Source organism: Pseudonaja textilis, chromosome 1 (assembly GCF_049901715.1).
Source record: "Pseudonaja textilis isolate UNSWEBS1 chromosome 1, rPseTex1.2, whole genome shotgun sequence".
Lineage (NCBI taxonomy): Eukaryota > Metazoa > Chordata > Lepidosauria > Squamata > Elapidae > Pseudonaja > Pseudonaja textilis.
This window is the reverse complement of record NC_141990.1, coordinates 183,518,143-183,532,460: the sequence shown is the minus strand read 5'-3', so window position 1 is coordinate 183,532,460 and position 14,318 is coordinate 183,518,143. Positions and strand designations below refer to the sequence as shown.

At 35.5% G+C, this 14,318-nt stretch overlaps 1 protein-coding gene across 9 annotated transcripts in view; it reads right to left on the bottom strand.

Moving 5' to 3' along the window:
* The window catches only part of SESTD1 (SEC14 and spectrin domain containing 1), an 81,154-nt gene that overhangs the window by 18,952 nt on the left and 47,884 nt on the right, over positions 1-14,318 (bottom strand). For all 9 annotated transcript variants that reach the window (XM_087919891.1, XM_087919896.1, XM_087919890.1 and 6 more), the window contains exons 5-10: positions 9,406-9,514; positions 7,702-7,792; positions 6,699-6,812; positions 2,694-2,807; positions 816-913; positions 282-337 (exon numbers count right to left, since the gene is read on the bottom strand). In XM_087919891.1, coding sequence (XP_087776017.1) covers positions 282-337; positions 816-913; positions 2,694-2,807; positions 6,699-6,812; positions 7,702-7,792; positions 9,406-9,514 — 582 coding nt within the window. The remainder of the gene's footprint in view (positions 1-281; positions 338-815; positions 914-2,693; positions 2,808-6,698; positions 6,813-7,701; positions 7,793-9,405; positions 9,515-14,318) is intronic.

Below are 14,318 nucleotides of genomic sequence, written 5' to 3'. Positions count from 1 at the left end.
ATTCATAATTGCTTACTGTTTTCACAGATAAATTCAACAATTTCAGCAGAAAGAGAGACTGGTATTTTATTTCTCTACTGCTGCTATTTCCAGGGGGAAGCAGAATACTTGTATATAGGAATTCTATATTTAAAAACAAAAGGAAAACTGGCATAAATGCATTATTTTATAGTAATTAACTGTAACTGATTAATTGTATGGACTTTAGTTAAGTGGCTAATTCAGTTTATGTTCGTGCTACTCATGATTTTAAAAAATGATGCCATATTGGACGGATATACCTGTCTGCAGAACAGTCTCAGGATCAACAGATGGAAGAAAATTTAAATCTATAGACCTTAAAAGAGAAAAATAGACACACGTTTTAAGACTTAAAGCCAATAAAAATTATGCAAGCTTCTGTTTTTCTTTCCCACTGTGAATATTGAGGTTATGTTATGTTTCAGTACACCTCTGTCAATGTCCAAGGAAATTTTCAAAATGTCAAGAATGTTTAACATTTTAAAATTTGCTTTGGTTATTTTTAAAGGAAATAAGTAAACAGATATTAAAAACTTAGAAATGTATTAATATAAAGAGAACTTCCTCTCAGAACATATCTCATATATTTTACTGCAATGTCAGCAAATGCAGTCGCAGTATTGTTTAACTGTATCAAAAATGTAAGGGAGCTACAGAGTATACAAGAATATTTGTATGATCAAGCTAGAAGCTAAAAGAAAGACCACAATAGCTAGAAACACCACACTTTTGATAATTAAGACTCTCCTGTAAGATCCTATGGAACAATTAATAACAGCAAAGAAAAGTATTACCTCTCTTTCTCCTGTTGGTTTCCCTTATCACTTCCACTGTTGATTAATGCAAGCTCATCAAGTAAGGATGTAGACTCTTTTGTAAACTTCTCAAATGCCTATATAAAATAGGGAGTTAGCATTTCAGAGACTGAATTTTACCATGTCTGATGTTTTGCAGTGTAGGGCTCTTACCGTTCCATTATAAACACAATCTAAAAATGGTGGCTGGTCATTACGTTTTGCATTAATAGTAACAGCCCTATCACGGAAATGCATTATTTTTACATCCACTGATTCAGGAAGTCCTCACTGTTGGCTTAATGACTGTTTGAAGTTATGATAGATAAGACTTCAAAAATCTACTTATGCCCCTTCCTCTAGGTTACAACTGCTGCACCTCTCCCTGTGGTCACGTGATCACATTATGGATGATTGGTAATTGGCTCAAATTTACAAGTTGCAGCATTCTGTAGTCATGTGACCAGCTTTTTTTTTTTTTGCTATTTTCCAGCAGAAAATAGCAAAAAATGGACATTATATATGCTGAATTCACTTAAAGACCACATCATTAGCTTCATGACTGTGATGACTTGCTTTACAACCGACGTAAAAACTGCTGTAAAAGTGACTCCAGTCACGTGTTGCTTAGACTCACAACCACAAGAACATTCAATCGGGCTCTAAATTCCATGTTCCATTGTGGTGACAAATTTAGCATTAGCCCTGTAATTTCTTGACGACACCCAAGGCTTTGGTTAAATGCTCAGTCATAACCATTTAAAGCAGAATCATCAAGTTAAACAGGACTTTAGTTGCTGGACACAAGCTTTTAATGATCCAAGTCTGTCTTGCAAAACTAGTCACTATGTTTTGATAGCTGCTCCAATGCTGTTGAGAAGCCATTCTAAGAAACTTCATTCAACATTAATCATTATGCTGTTTTTTCTCTCTCAAGGGTAATGATGACTTTCAAGGATGTGCGCACTGATGTACGCCAACGGAATGGAATGTAAAGTAAAACATACTAGTCATAATGGCAGTTATCAAGAATTTTTCAGCAGAGAATTTTTATGTGTGCTGTAATAACCAATTAAGAGAAAATATTCAAATAACAAGTAAGGATAATGTCAATATTCCACTATTTTCAACCAATATTTGCCTTAAGAATCTTAATCTTTATTTTCATGTAATTCAGCATGAATTACAATCACATTGGCCAACTGCAGCTGCTGAATAACTGCACATGTATCTTTTAAAATCATATTCAATCGTGTCCAATTCTTGGAGAGTACCTAGACAAGTCCCTGCAATTGTTCTGACAAGTTTTTTTTTTCCAAAATGGTTTGCCATTGCCTCCTTCCTAGGGCTGAGAGAGAACGACTGACTACCAGTTGGCTTTGTGCCCAAGGTAGGACTAGAACTAACAATCTCCTGATTTCTAGCCTGACACCTTAACTACTATACCAAACTGGCTCTCATACATGTATTTTATCTGCAATTTATTTAATTTTGCTTATTAGAATATGTAACATCAAAAAGAAGATTGAGGACTGTAAACTATTTTGTTTCATATTTAAACTTGGTACATGGCAAAAAAACTAACTATCCTTAAACATAAAGTTTTATCAGGAAGCATTCACAACTATTACAATCTAAGTAGCCAATGCAGATTTTAAAAAATCTGCAATCCTGGCTGTATTTTTAAAAAATGTGTACAACAAAAGGACAACCAATGATAGCATCTCCAAATCCCGAACTGTCAACTAATCATGGCAATAATATGTGTGGATTTTTTTAACCTCCAGGGAGCACCAAATGCAGTTGTATCTAGCTGCAACTAGATTATATTTCTTGACAATGATATTGAAAAAGAAAAACCATTGCCAATAAACTAACCAGTCTTTTGCTCAGCCAATCCATATGATCATAGGTAAGACTTCCTCCAAAATCTTCTGTTAGTTGAGATGGTTCTATGTATCGAGTAAGCTTGTTGGCAGATACCAAAATAACCTATATGAGCCATTAAATGGGAAATTAACAATTCAGAACTTTGTTAGAAAATCAAATATTGTATTATGCTTCTAACCAAAAACCATCCATTTTTTCATAGTAAGATTGAAGTATAACAGTCTTCTAGCTATTACACTTTAATAAATAAGTAGGCATATTATAAAATGCACCAATGAATTATTGTTTTAAAGAAGTCTTAATATCTCATCACTTGGAACAAATATTAAATTTTCATCCCAATTAATATAACTCAAATTTTTACTTCTATTATACTTATCCAACTTAATGTAACTCAATATTTTACTTCTATTATATTTACACTATTAGCACCTATTTAGAGTAAACCGAAGCCCATACTTCATCATCTTATGATGTACTATCAAATGAATCATGATGAACTAAGCATGAAAGTTTATACCCCCTCCGTAATAAAAGTTGTTGAAAAGAGGCTTTTTTCAGCATTACTGTTATCATGAGCCACAAAGAACTGCTTTTAGCCTTAATGAAACTGGATTATTATAACCGTATGGAAGTAATCTGCAAATCAGGTTGCTCACTAGGGACCACAATCACATCCTATGTCCACTAACTCAAAAAGTATTGCTGTTTCAGTTGCTACATTGCTGGGTAGTGGAACAAGACGTCATAAGACTGCAAATTCAATTAACTGAATTTCTTCTCCACAATTTTTAAATGTTCATCTCTTTTTATCTCCCTGATTCAATTCCCAGGCATTCAAATGGTCAACCTTTCAAACTAACATTTTAAGACACAAACAACGTAATGAATTTTCTACTAAACTCCAATGTTCATAGATGGATCATCTGTAAAAATGGTGACAAAGTAAAACACTTAAGAAAAGTGACATATGCTTTTAGTTTTTTAATTATTCTTAAAAATTATTAGTTCTTTTCTAGCTAATTTTTACCTGATACTTCATGGAGTAAAATATCCCAATCCTAGCCCTAACAAAGTATGTAGATGCCAACATATCCGTAATAAATATTTATCTACTATTTACTGTATCTGTAAAGAGCATTTCCAAACAAGGAACTCAAACTGGCTTGCCAAATAAATTGATCACTCCTTAAATGTGTGATTGTGGAAGCACAACCTATTTTTCCATTCACAAAGGAATTTTTGCAAAGAAGAAATTCCCTAAAAAGTGAGTAGCCTTTTAGAAGTTTCTGGATTTTGCTTTGATCTCATGGACTACTCAATTACTAGGTACTGCTTGGCTGAGACATCTCTGTTCACCAACTTTGCACCACAGATATGTCCATAAAATCCTGGTATCTTTAATAGTGAGAAGAGTCCACTGAAGCCCTGCTCCTTTTGAAATGTGAAACTGGAAATTGTGGGCATGTCACACAGTCTGGAAGTGTCATGTAAAAATTATGGGTTGTCAACTGGGAGTCCTATTCTCCCACAACAGCTTCAAGTCAAAAGAAAGGGAAATTGTACGGCAATGTACAATATACTGGATGTTCATCAACCAAATCCACCTGGTGACATACAATTCCAGAAAGGTCCTATTTATAAAACACCACCTATCAAAGTTAAATAGAACTGCCTTGCACTAGCAAAGCCACAGTCTCCACTGGCTTTCACTCCTGAAACACTATTATATTTCAGGATTTCATTCAGTCAACAGATGATAGATTTATCTTGGTTTTTTTCCTTCCTTGTTCCAAACAAAATATTAATTTACTATAGTTTATGATATAGTAATGATGTGATTTAACATTTTCAGGACTCCACCTCAATCTCTGAAACTTATGCTAATATATAATTGAGCCTTTTGTTGTTGAAACTGTTTCAAAGGGATAATTTGACCCAGCCATATTTAAAGTCAGATTTGTTTTTTTTTATGGCAAATAAAAAACATGTACACAACTTTGAACAAAACACTACAAGAGGGAAAGAAGGTCCCTAAATTCAAAGAGTTAATGAAAACCTCATTTTCCTGTGCATTACAGAGCACCAAGAAAATACTAAGATGAGAAAATTCCCATGCAATATCTCTTCCTTCAAATTTAACTACTTCAAGACGAGATTTTTGAATGCATAACTTAATCTGAGCCACAGCAAGCTATTGATTTATATCTATGTAATTATATTAAATTCTGTTTTATATTTACCCATTTTTAAAAATGAATTCATAGAGACATGCAAGAATTTGCTGCATGATATCTGAATCATTATGTAAATACCTCAGAATTCACAACAGAAAATATCTTTCTAAAGAGAGTATAAAAAATAAGTATCTTCCAGAGCTCACAACTCAAATTTTATTATTTAAAAAATGTTGCTATATGTTTATTTATAGGAGTATGTTTTCCATATTGTATTAAAATAAGTGCAGTGGAATATATCCTTAGGGATTCTGTGCAGAGAACATACTAAGAATCTATCTTACAATACCACCAAGCATTATTTCATCTCCAGCAATATGTGTTTGAAAATACAGAAAAAAGATGGATGGTTAAAATGAGTAAGGACATCTCAAGAGTCTGTAGGGGAAAAAAACCTTACCAGTCATATCTAAGCATAGCTATGTCCTAATATACCAAAAATGGTAGCAGCTTCGAATTGGGGTAGGGGCAAGGAAAGAGCTGACAGCTCTTAAAACCTTGCTAGTTTAAACATACTATTTTCCAACATAACTTTTATCACACACATACACAGAGTGTTCTCATATTTTCTGTATTACTGTCAACTGACAACAGCATAATGAAGTTACTAAAATCAACATGCCTGAATTTCACTGCAATCATTTTGCTTTTATGTTCATAACTGAGTTTTAGTTATAACAAATTACCCTCATGGCTGCCATAACATTCTTAATTAAATGTCTCTGTACTGAATGAAATTAAATACATTTTTATAATGCAATCACTGATAGAAAATCAGTCCTTCGAGTAAAATAATAAAAACAGTCCAAATTTCTGAAAATGATAGAATATGAATATTATCTCAGGATCATTAGTGCCTTAGTAGTTTTTCTCTGGGCCTTTTACTAGTTTGTTTGGTGGGGGGTAGAAACAATGCCGTGACAGAGAAAGGACATGAATCAATCCTATGGGGAGAATTTTTAATGGGGATACATTTCAAACTATGGAAGCTTGCCACAAGGAAAACAAGGGCCCAGATGGTACTGGATGGCTCTCAACAGAACAAATTCAAAGATGTATTCTGAAGTGTGATTGTGCCTTATTTTTCTCTGCTCCACAGAGAGAATTTTCACCAAGTAGAAAGAGATAAGGAGCAAATACTCCTTGGCTTTGGTGCTCCTAAAAGATGGAAATTTGGAAAGGGGGAGCCTTATTTTAAGCCAACCCAGTTTGGACTGGGCAAACTCATGGCTAGGTCATAAGCCATCGACTACCTTCCAACTCTCCTGAATCCTTTACTCAATGCAGAAAGGGCATCTTGTCAAAGAGACGAGTAGGAGATGAGCAAAGCAGGATAAGCATATCTTATATTGGAGGAAGTATTAATGCACCTACCATGAAAAGTTGAAATGAATGAAAAATTAATCTTAGAGGGATTTGGTTACACAAGGCACTAGTAGTAAGAGAAACTGGTAATTATGTTCATGGCAAAAGTATTTCAAGGGACTGATTTCAAATGGAAATCACTTACAGCTATGACTAAGAAAATTCAAATGTAAGAAGCCAGCATTTCCGTAGAAACAAGGGATCAGAGAAATGTTAATTATTCAATAATACAACACAATACTGTAAAGTTAGAAACATTTATACTGTAATAAGAAATCATTTAATAACTCTTTCCAGATTTGCATTCATTAGGAACTGTATCTGTAGTCTAAATCCATGCAATGATAGCTTAAGTGCAATACTTAAATGAGAAATAAATAAATATACATACCTCAAAGCCAAGTCTATCTTTCTCTTTCCAAAAGCAAAAATGTGTAACCTTTTTATCCCAGAATTCATCTGGTTTTACTACACAAACAAGGGATACTTCAGCTGGAACAACATTCTAAAATAATAAAAAATACACAATTAAATTTCTTATTAACTACAAAACATTATGACACCGCCTTATGACACCTCCTTATATAGCACAAAATGTTTCTAAAAAGTAATGTATGGACTGGCACAATGAAAAAAATAAGTACCATGGACACCATATTAAAGAAAATAACATTATTAAGTTACAATCATCCATAAAACAATTTTAAATTATCTTAAGAGATACTATACTGCAATCCTTTGAACTCAGAAGAAACAGAACCATTTCTATTCACTAATAAGAGGTCATCCCTCACAACTGTTTCCTCAGGAACAAGAGCTTATTATTTAATGATTATGATAGCATACATCCTCCAAGTTTTAAAAAAAGAAAGAAGCATTGTATCTTGACAGTTAATAAAAATGGTTTGGGATCAAAATGTCACACTTCATTAAGCCAACATCTGTTAAAGATTTTCATAAAGCCAAAAAGAGTCATTTGAATGAAGTTGAATAAACAATAAAAAATAGGGCTAATAAAATTCTGCTAGAACTTCACTTTCTACCTACTTCTTCCTAGAGTTATTTTTCTCCCATGGTTCTGCTTTTATTTCAACTTCTTTTTAGTATCCATTCTTTTTTAAAAGTATGATAAATGTAATTACCCATATTATGAAAAAATGCAAAAATTGAATCTTGAAATGGACAATCTTACAAAAACAATAGATTAAAAACATAAAAAAATGTTGTTTCAACCATGATTTATTGAAAATAATGTAATGCACCAGCCTGCTTATTTTTATTAAATCAAAGCCCAGCCGCATTATTGTTTATCATTATGTATGAATCTTATCAGATGTTGAAGAATTTCAGAAAACTAAAATAATTTGCTAAGATTCATATAAAGTAATTCTTACCTGTAGCATTAACACCACGGTCTTTACAACATTCCATTGAGATTTTCTACCATCCACTATAACAGTAAATCCTCTGGCTTTACACTTTTCACTATAAAAAGTAAAAATATACACAGGCATATGTGTGTGCAATGTCTTGTATTATCTGCTTTAAAAATGTTTGATACACTCCACCTTGCTTATTACTTCCCTATGCCAAGCTACATTTTTCTGGTGTCCATGTTTTTTAATGTGCTTTCACAAAAAATAGCATAAGAATTTTTAGAGGGAAAAGTCACTTGATCCAAAATCTGTTTTTTTCACCTGGTTTGTCTTTCCTTTTATTAATTATAATGAAGAACAAAAGTTAGAGTTATTCCCAATTTTATTAAAACTCTAGAGCCTTGAGACAGAACTGGCTGAAGGTCAGCCAACTATGGAACTACTATCTCATTAATGGGCTGAGAATACATCAAGGCAACTTTACAGAAACAGAGCAGAAAAAGCAATATTGCTGGACCACATGCCCTGATTAAGTGCAAACTGGAAGACATCATTTGTATATTCAGAAGTTGGTTTCTATATGTGTATCAAGTACTTAAACATAACAGTGTCTATATGGTATACGTGTATATGTGACAATCTGCAAGAGGGAATAAACACACAATTCATACTTCACATTTTCTCCCCGTACTATTTAAAATCTTATCCTGACACTGTTTTGAAAAATGCAGCACTGCAGAGCTAACTTACTGCTCACTCCAGTTCAACCCTGCATGGTTCAAGTTTGACTCAGCCTTCCATCCTTCTGAAGTGAGTAAAATGAGGACACAGATTGTTGGGGGCAATATGCTGACTCTGTAAACCGCTTAGAGAAGGATGTAAAGTCCTATGAAGCAGTATATAAGTCTAAGTGCTACTGCTATCTCCGACTTGCTGGCACACAGGGAATTATAACTTTACTTGCAAAATACTTTTAGATATCCTGCACAGCACACTTGATGAGAAAATGAGATACCTTTGTGTTTTTGGCAACATATGTAAAATTAACTAAGCCATAGTTTTAATTAACAAGTCTGAGTTTAACTGTTGAGGCTGTGTATATCAAAGAATGACTTCATACACTGGTGACACATACATGTAAGGTTGTAATAAATGGTCACAATGAAAGAAAGCTAGAGCTTTGAAAAAAATTGTGAAACAATCTGAATGAATGCAATCTAGAGGAAGATGTTACTCTATTAGGTATGTTAATAAATGAATGAGAATGCGATATGGAAAGAGAAAATTATTTAATTTTTGAATATAAAATTTATAATGACTGCACAATTCAATTAAAAATATGAATGAAAGTATGACTGGTATCTGCTTAGAAAAAGTAGTTTGTTTCAAATAAACAATTTAAATTCAAGTCTATTCAGGTCTGTGTGTCTCTCTGTGTGTGTGTTTGTGTGTGTGTATATGTGTATGGACAACATGCCCTGTGGAATGAATATAAATCTAAAAACATTACTGATTTGATTATTTATAAGATAAGCGTGAAAAAATAAGTGAAGGATACAAAGATGGTGAGAGGTTCTGAAAGTGAGAGAGATTGTGTAAGCCATAGATCTTGGGAGGGAAATTGCCATGTAAAAAAAGAAAATTAAGTGAAAATATCCAAGACTGATAGAATGACTGCTGAAGGTAACACCTTGTCACTAAATTAAGTCTTTAAAAAATCACCTTGGAATACTTAACAGATAGTCCAAAGTGACACTCAATTCATCCATATTTGTTTGTTCAAGGCATAATGGAATTGTCAGAATGAGGCCACTTCTTCTGTCTTTCCCACCTGCAAAAATACAGACAAAATGGTTAAAAAAATTAATAGTGATTCGCTATTGCCTAATATATTTGGCACTCAATGTACATTTTCAAAACTAAATGGTACTACTGAAGCACTGTACTGAAATTGTATCCTTTGGCTATTAATTATAGGCAAGAATTGATTTCCATTCAGGGGACCTAAATTTCATGTCTCTCTAATCCTTGCATCATCCATAAAGGCTACATTATCCAGAGCGCATTTGGGAGAAACCAGAGCTTCCTAAGGAGAAAGAACTGAATGTAGCTAAGAACACTACTGAAGCCAATCTAATATAATACTAATAAATTACAAAAGATCAAATATACTATGTGTCTGTCAAAACCCCATTTCAAATTACACTGTATTTAAATTGCTGTTATAATAAGAAACATGGGTTGACTGACTAAAAGATTAATCATCAATGTTATACATAAGTAATACGGAGAAATTATAAAGTATCTCTAACTCTCGGTGACTAGCTTTTAGCACATAATCTAGAAATCCAATGCTGAAACAGAAACAAATGCTGCTTGCATGTAAGAAGTCTGTGTCTGACAGGAGGCAAAAGCTTTGGGCCTCAAGAGAAACTGGAAAGATTAAAGCAAAAATAAAGTGATGGGTGGGGCAATGAAGAGAAAGAGATACAGCTTAGGGAGTTTTGGCAGGTCAAACTAAGGGAGTTCCACAATTCCTTTGTCCTGAAAGCTGCAAAGTCCCTTGAACTGCCAGAGTTCCCTGAAGATTTAAAATCTTCCTTGGAATACGCTGTGTTCTCATTAATGCAATAATCAGCATGCAGTAACGAGCAAAGTACAGATGAAAGTCTAAACAAACACAGCACACAGAATCAGTGTGTTCTATACAACTATTGCTGCAATTGCAACAAAGAGTCTTGTAATATCTTAATTATGAATACATTTATCATTACATAAACTTTTGTGGCCCTACATTTGACTTTATGAAGTGAACTATAGCCCATGAAATTTTATATCCCAATAAATTTGTTCAAGTTAAAGAAAGCAGATCTCTTTAGCTAGGAGTAAAAATAAAAAGTTCATCCATGACTGGATATATCATAAATCGACAAGAGAACTCCTACATACAGCTTCAGGATTGTGACAGGAGAATGAGTCGTTCTTTTCAAATTTGTTTCAGCATAATTTATTCAATCTAATGACTTCTTCACAGGATTTTAAAGGACATGCTGAAACAGGTATAAGTACATAGAATTTTTTAAAGCTTATAAAGGGGATTTTATAAAGTTCACAGAAGGTAGATATAACCCCAAACATCTGAAACGCTGCAACATATTTCTACCATTATGATTTTCCTCACAGTTCTGATTTCATTAATATGGTTCACTAAGTAACCAATAATAATTACTGTGCATAAGAAAAAAGCACTTCATGCATACTTTGTGGGCATCCATTTTGACACATCTAAAAATAATCCATTTGAGGGATCTAGTGAAAAATTTCTTCTACCCTCAATTCTATTATTTAAATTCTAACATTTAATAAAGGTGAACTCTTCTGCTTACAACATGTTAACCTTACATGAATTCAAAATGTCATGACTGCCACATAAAAACTAATTAATTAACCCAAAGACTGCAACATTGAAGCTTTTTTACATGTTGATACAAAGTGTCTTGTATCAGTTGAAAATGAAGAGTACCACATTATGCCGTTAAACATAAATTTATTTATTTTTTAACTCTGAAAAAAACCACAAGACAAAGCCTTTTCACATAGGTACTTTGTCAAGATCATAACTGGGTGACTTAATGAAGAATCCCATCCTTGAATCAAGAGCTTGTCTGGAAAAGACACTTGCACTGGGACAACCAGAACTGGGCCTTAGGTAAGTTCTCCTCCTATCCAACCTCATCTCCCTGTAGAAGGGCCCAGGGTTGCTTCAGAAGTTACACTCATCCACTCTGAAATTCAAGAGCAAATAAGGGTTCCTGGAAAGTGATGCTGCTTAGAGTAACAGACCAAATGCTCAACCCAGCCAATCAAATTTTATAGGAAAATCTATTAGGTCCTAACAGAACAATTTCCTGACAGAACAATTAATCAGTGGAATGACTTGCCCCTAGAACAGGGGTGTCAAACTCAAGGTCTGGGCCGCATCCGGCCCATGGGGTGCTTTGATCTGGCCCACGGAGCCACACTAGAAACAGCAAAGGACTGACCCGTGGGGCCTCTGCCGGTGAAAACAGAGCTCGGAAGGGCTGCGCTCCCCCCAGGCTGTTTTTGCTGGCAAAGAGCTAGTAAAACAAACTAAAAACAAAAGGAGGAATGTTTCCCCTTTTGCATTTGAGCATGCAAGAAGGGACAGGAAAGGAGAAAGGGAAAGAGAAAGGGGAAGATGGGAAGAGAGCAAGGAAGGAAAAATAATGAGAGTGGAAGGAAAAAGAAAGGAGAAGAAAGAGGGAAGGAAAAAGAAGAGAAGAGGAAGGAAGGAAGGAAGGAAGGAAGGAAGGAAGGAAGGAAGGAAGGAAGGAAGGAAGGAAGGAAGGTAGGTTATGATGAGAGGGAGGGAGGATCTGTAGGAAGTCCTACCTTAATACTTGGCCACCACAGATGCCCCCGACATGAGTAACGTTGAGCTGACCATGTCCAACCTAGCCATGTCCACTCTGGCCATGCTCCTCCCCTTGAGGTCAAACACAACCCTGATGCAGTCCTCAATAAAATAGAGTTTGACACCCCTGCCCCAGCTATGGTTCTTCTATCACTGAAGGCTTTTAAGAAGGGACTGGACAATCATTTGCCTGAAATCATTTAGGGTTTCCTGCTTGAACAGGGGGTTGGACTAGAAGACCTTTAAGGTCCCTTTTACAGCTCTGTTATTTTGCCTAACCTCTTTTCTCATGAAATAGGAACTCAGCCAATTTTAAACTGCAGGTGGAGGAAGATGAAATGACTCAGCTTTGCTCAAAGGAATTTGAAATCACTAAGCACATTTAAGGAAATTGTACTTTTCTTCCTTTTATTGTATTTCTTTCAAATAGGACTGTGTTCAACAATGAAACATTTGACTGTCACTTTAAGGTTTTCTTGCTATTGTTGTTTATACAAGAGTTTAAAAATTAAAAAGGACTGAAAAAGAAAAAAAATACCCCATACTGTTGAAAGAGAGAGAGCACTTTTTAGAATTGATTGTCCTATAAGCAAGATGACAATTTTTTTTTTGAAAAAGGTAAAACATGGTTCTGAAAAGAAAGGGAAAAAAGAGGATCTTAAGTCTCCTAGAAATCAAGCTAGCCTCCAGCTTATTGGTTTTCAGAAAGATGTTAAACATGAAATTCCTAATTTCTTGTACCCAGAAGATCTAAGAGTAAAGGTTACAGTGTTACATCAATTACATAGAGAATCTTGTTAAAAGACATAAGACAGTTGGAACATGTATATACGTTAGTGCAAGACCTCAACTGGGAAATAATTACTTTATGGCTGATAAAGATGTAAGGTAACAAAAAGGGAACAGAATATTCTTATTAGCATAAAAACATCAGATATCTTCCTTGAATATGTGTGGTATAATATAGTAGCTTTGATATACAAGTTTTGCCAAGGCTTTAATTGCAAATCTAACAGGCTATACTATGCTTTTCTGCAGGAAGGGAGGGGGAATAAGAATCCTCAAAGCTCTGCTTTCTTTTGAGATGTGAACTTTATAATCAATTAGTCACTAACAAGCACAGATTGGTTCAGTAATTAGAAAAATCCCATTCTCTAAATCCTATCCAGTCACCCACACACAAACATTGATTTTGTACTAATTCACAAATTAATTCATCCTGAATTCTTATTCCAATCCCTCCTCGGTTTTCCCCCAGTTTTGGCTTTTATGGCTGTTCCTTTATTAATATTTTAACCATGCCTTTTTTTCTTTATTGTATTTCATATGAGCCACTAAGAGATGTTGGATGGAAGGGGAAATGGGGCGTTGGTTCTTACCTGATACGCTTCTTCTTGTAGAGCTGCGTAGAGCATCCAGAGTGGGAGGTGCTCCAGTCTCGGCTCTCACAGGCTGAGCTTGAATTGAGGAACGCTCCTCCCTATCAAGTGGTCCCTCGTAGCATTCCCAGTTTTGCGAAGACGAGAAGGAAAGGCCTTATTCTCATCCTAACTAACAACTAATCCATTGGCCGAAACAAGATTCCCCACCAGACGGAAATAAAGGGGTGGGGCTGGATGCTCTATGCAGCTCTACGAGAAGAAGCGTATCAGGTAAGAACCAATGCCCCTTCTCCACAGAGCTGCTGCGAGCATCCAGAGTGGGACATACCAAAGCTTGGCGAGTCCTATGGGAGGGATCCCATCTGGTTCGAAATCTCCTCTGGATCCTCAAGGACCCGTTGTAGGACACGCCTGCCAAAAGAGGCCTCAGCTGAGGCGAACACATTGATTTTGTAATGCCTGATAAAAGGGGACGGGGATGCCCAGGTGGCAGCCCGGCAGATGTCAGTTATTGAAGCTTGCGTGGCCCATGCGGCCAAGGTAGCCGCGCTCCTGGTGGAGTGCGCAGTTATGCCGGGGGGAATAGGTAGGGCCTGTGTCTGGTATGCCTTAGAGATGGCAGCCCTAATCCAGCGGCCAACAGTGGCAGGTGACACTTTGTGACCGAGCGACTTGGGTTGGAAAGACAGAAATAATGCCTCTGACTTCCGGAAGGGCTGGGTGCGCCTGATGTAGATCCTTAGGGCGCACCTCACATCAAGAGTGTGCCACTGTCCCTCCCTTTCCCGAGAGGGTCTAGGGCAGAAGTTCGGGAGGAT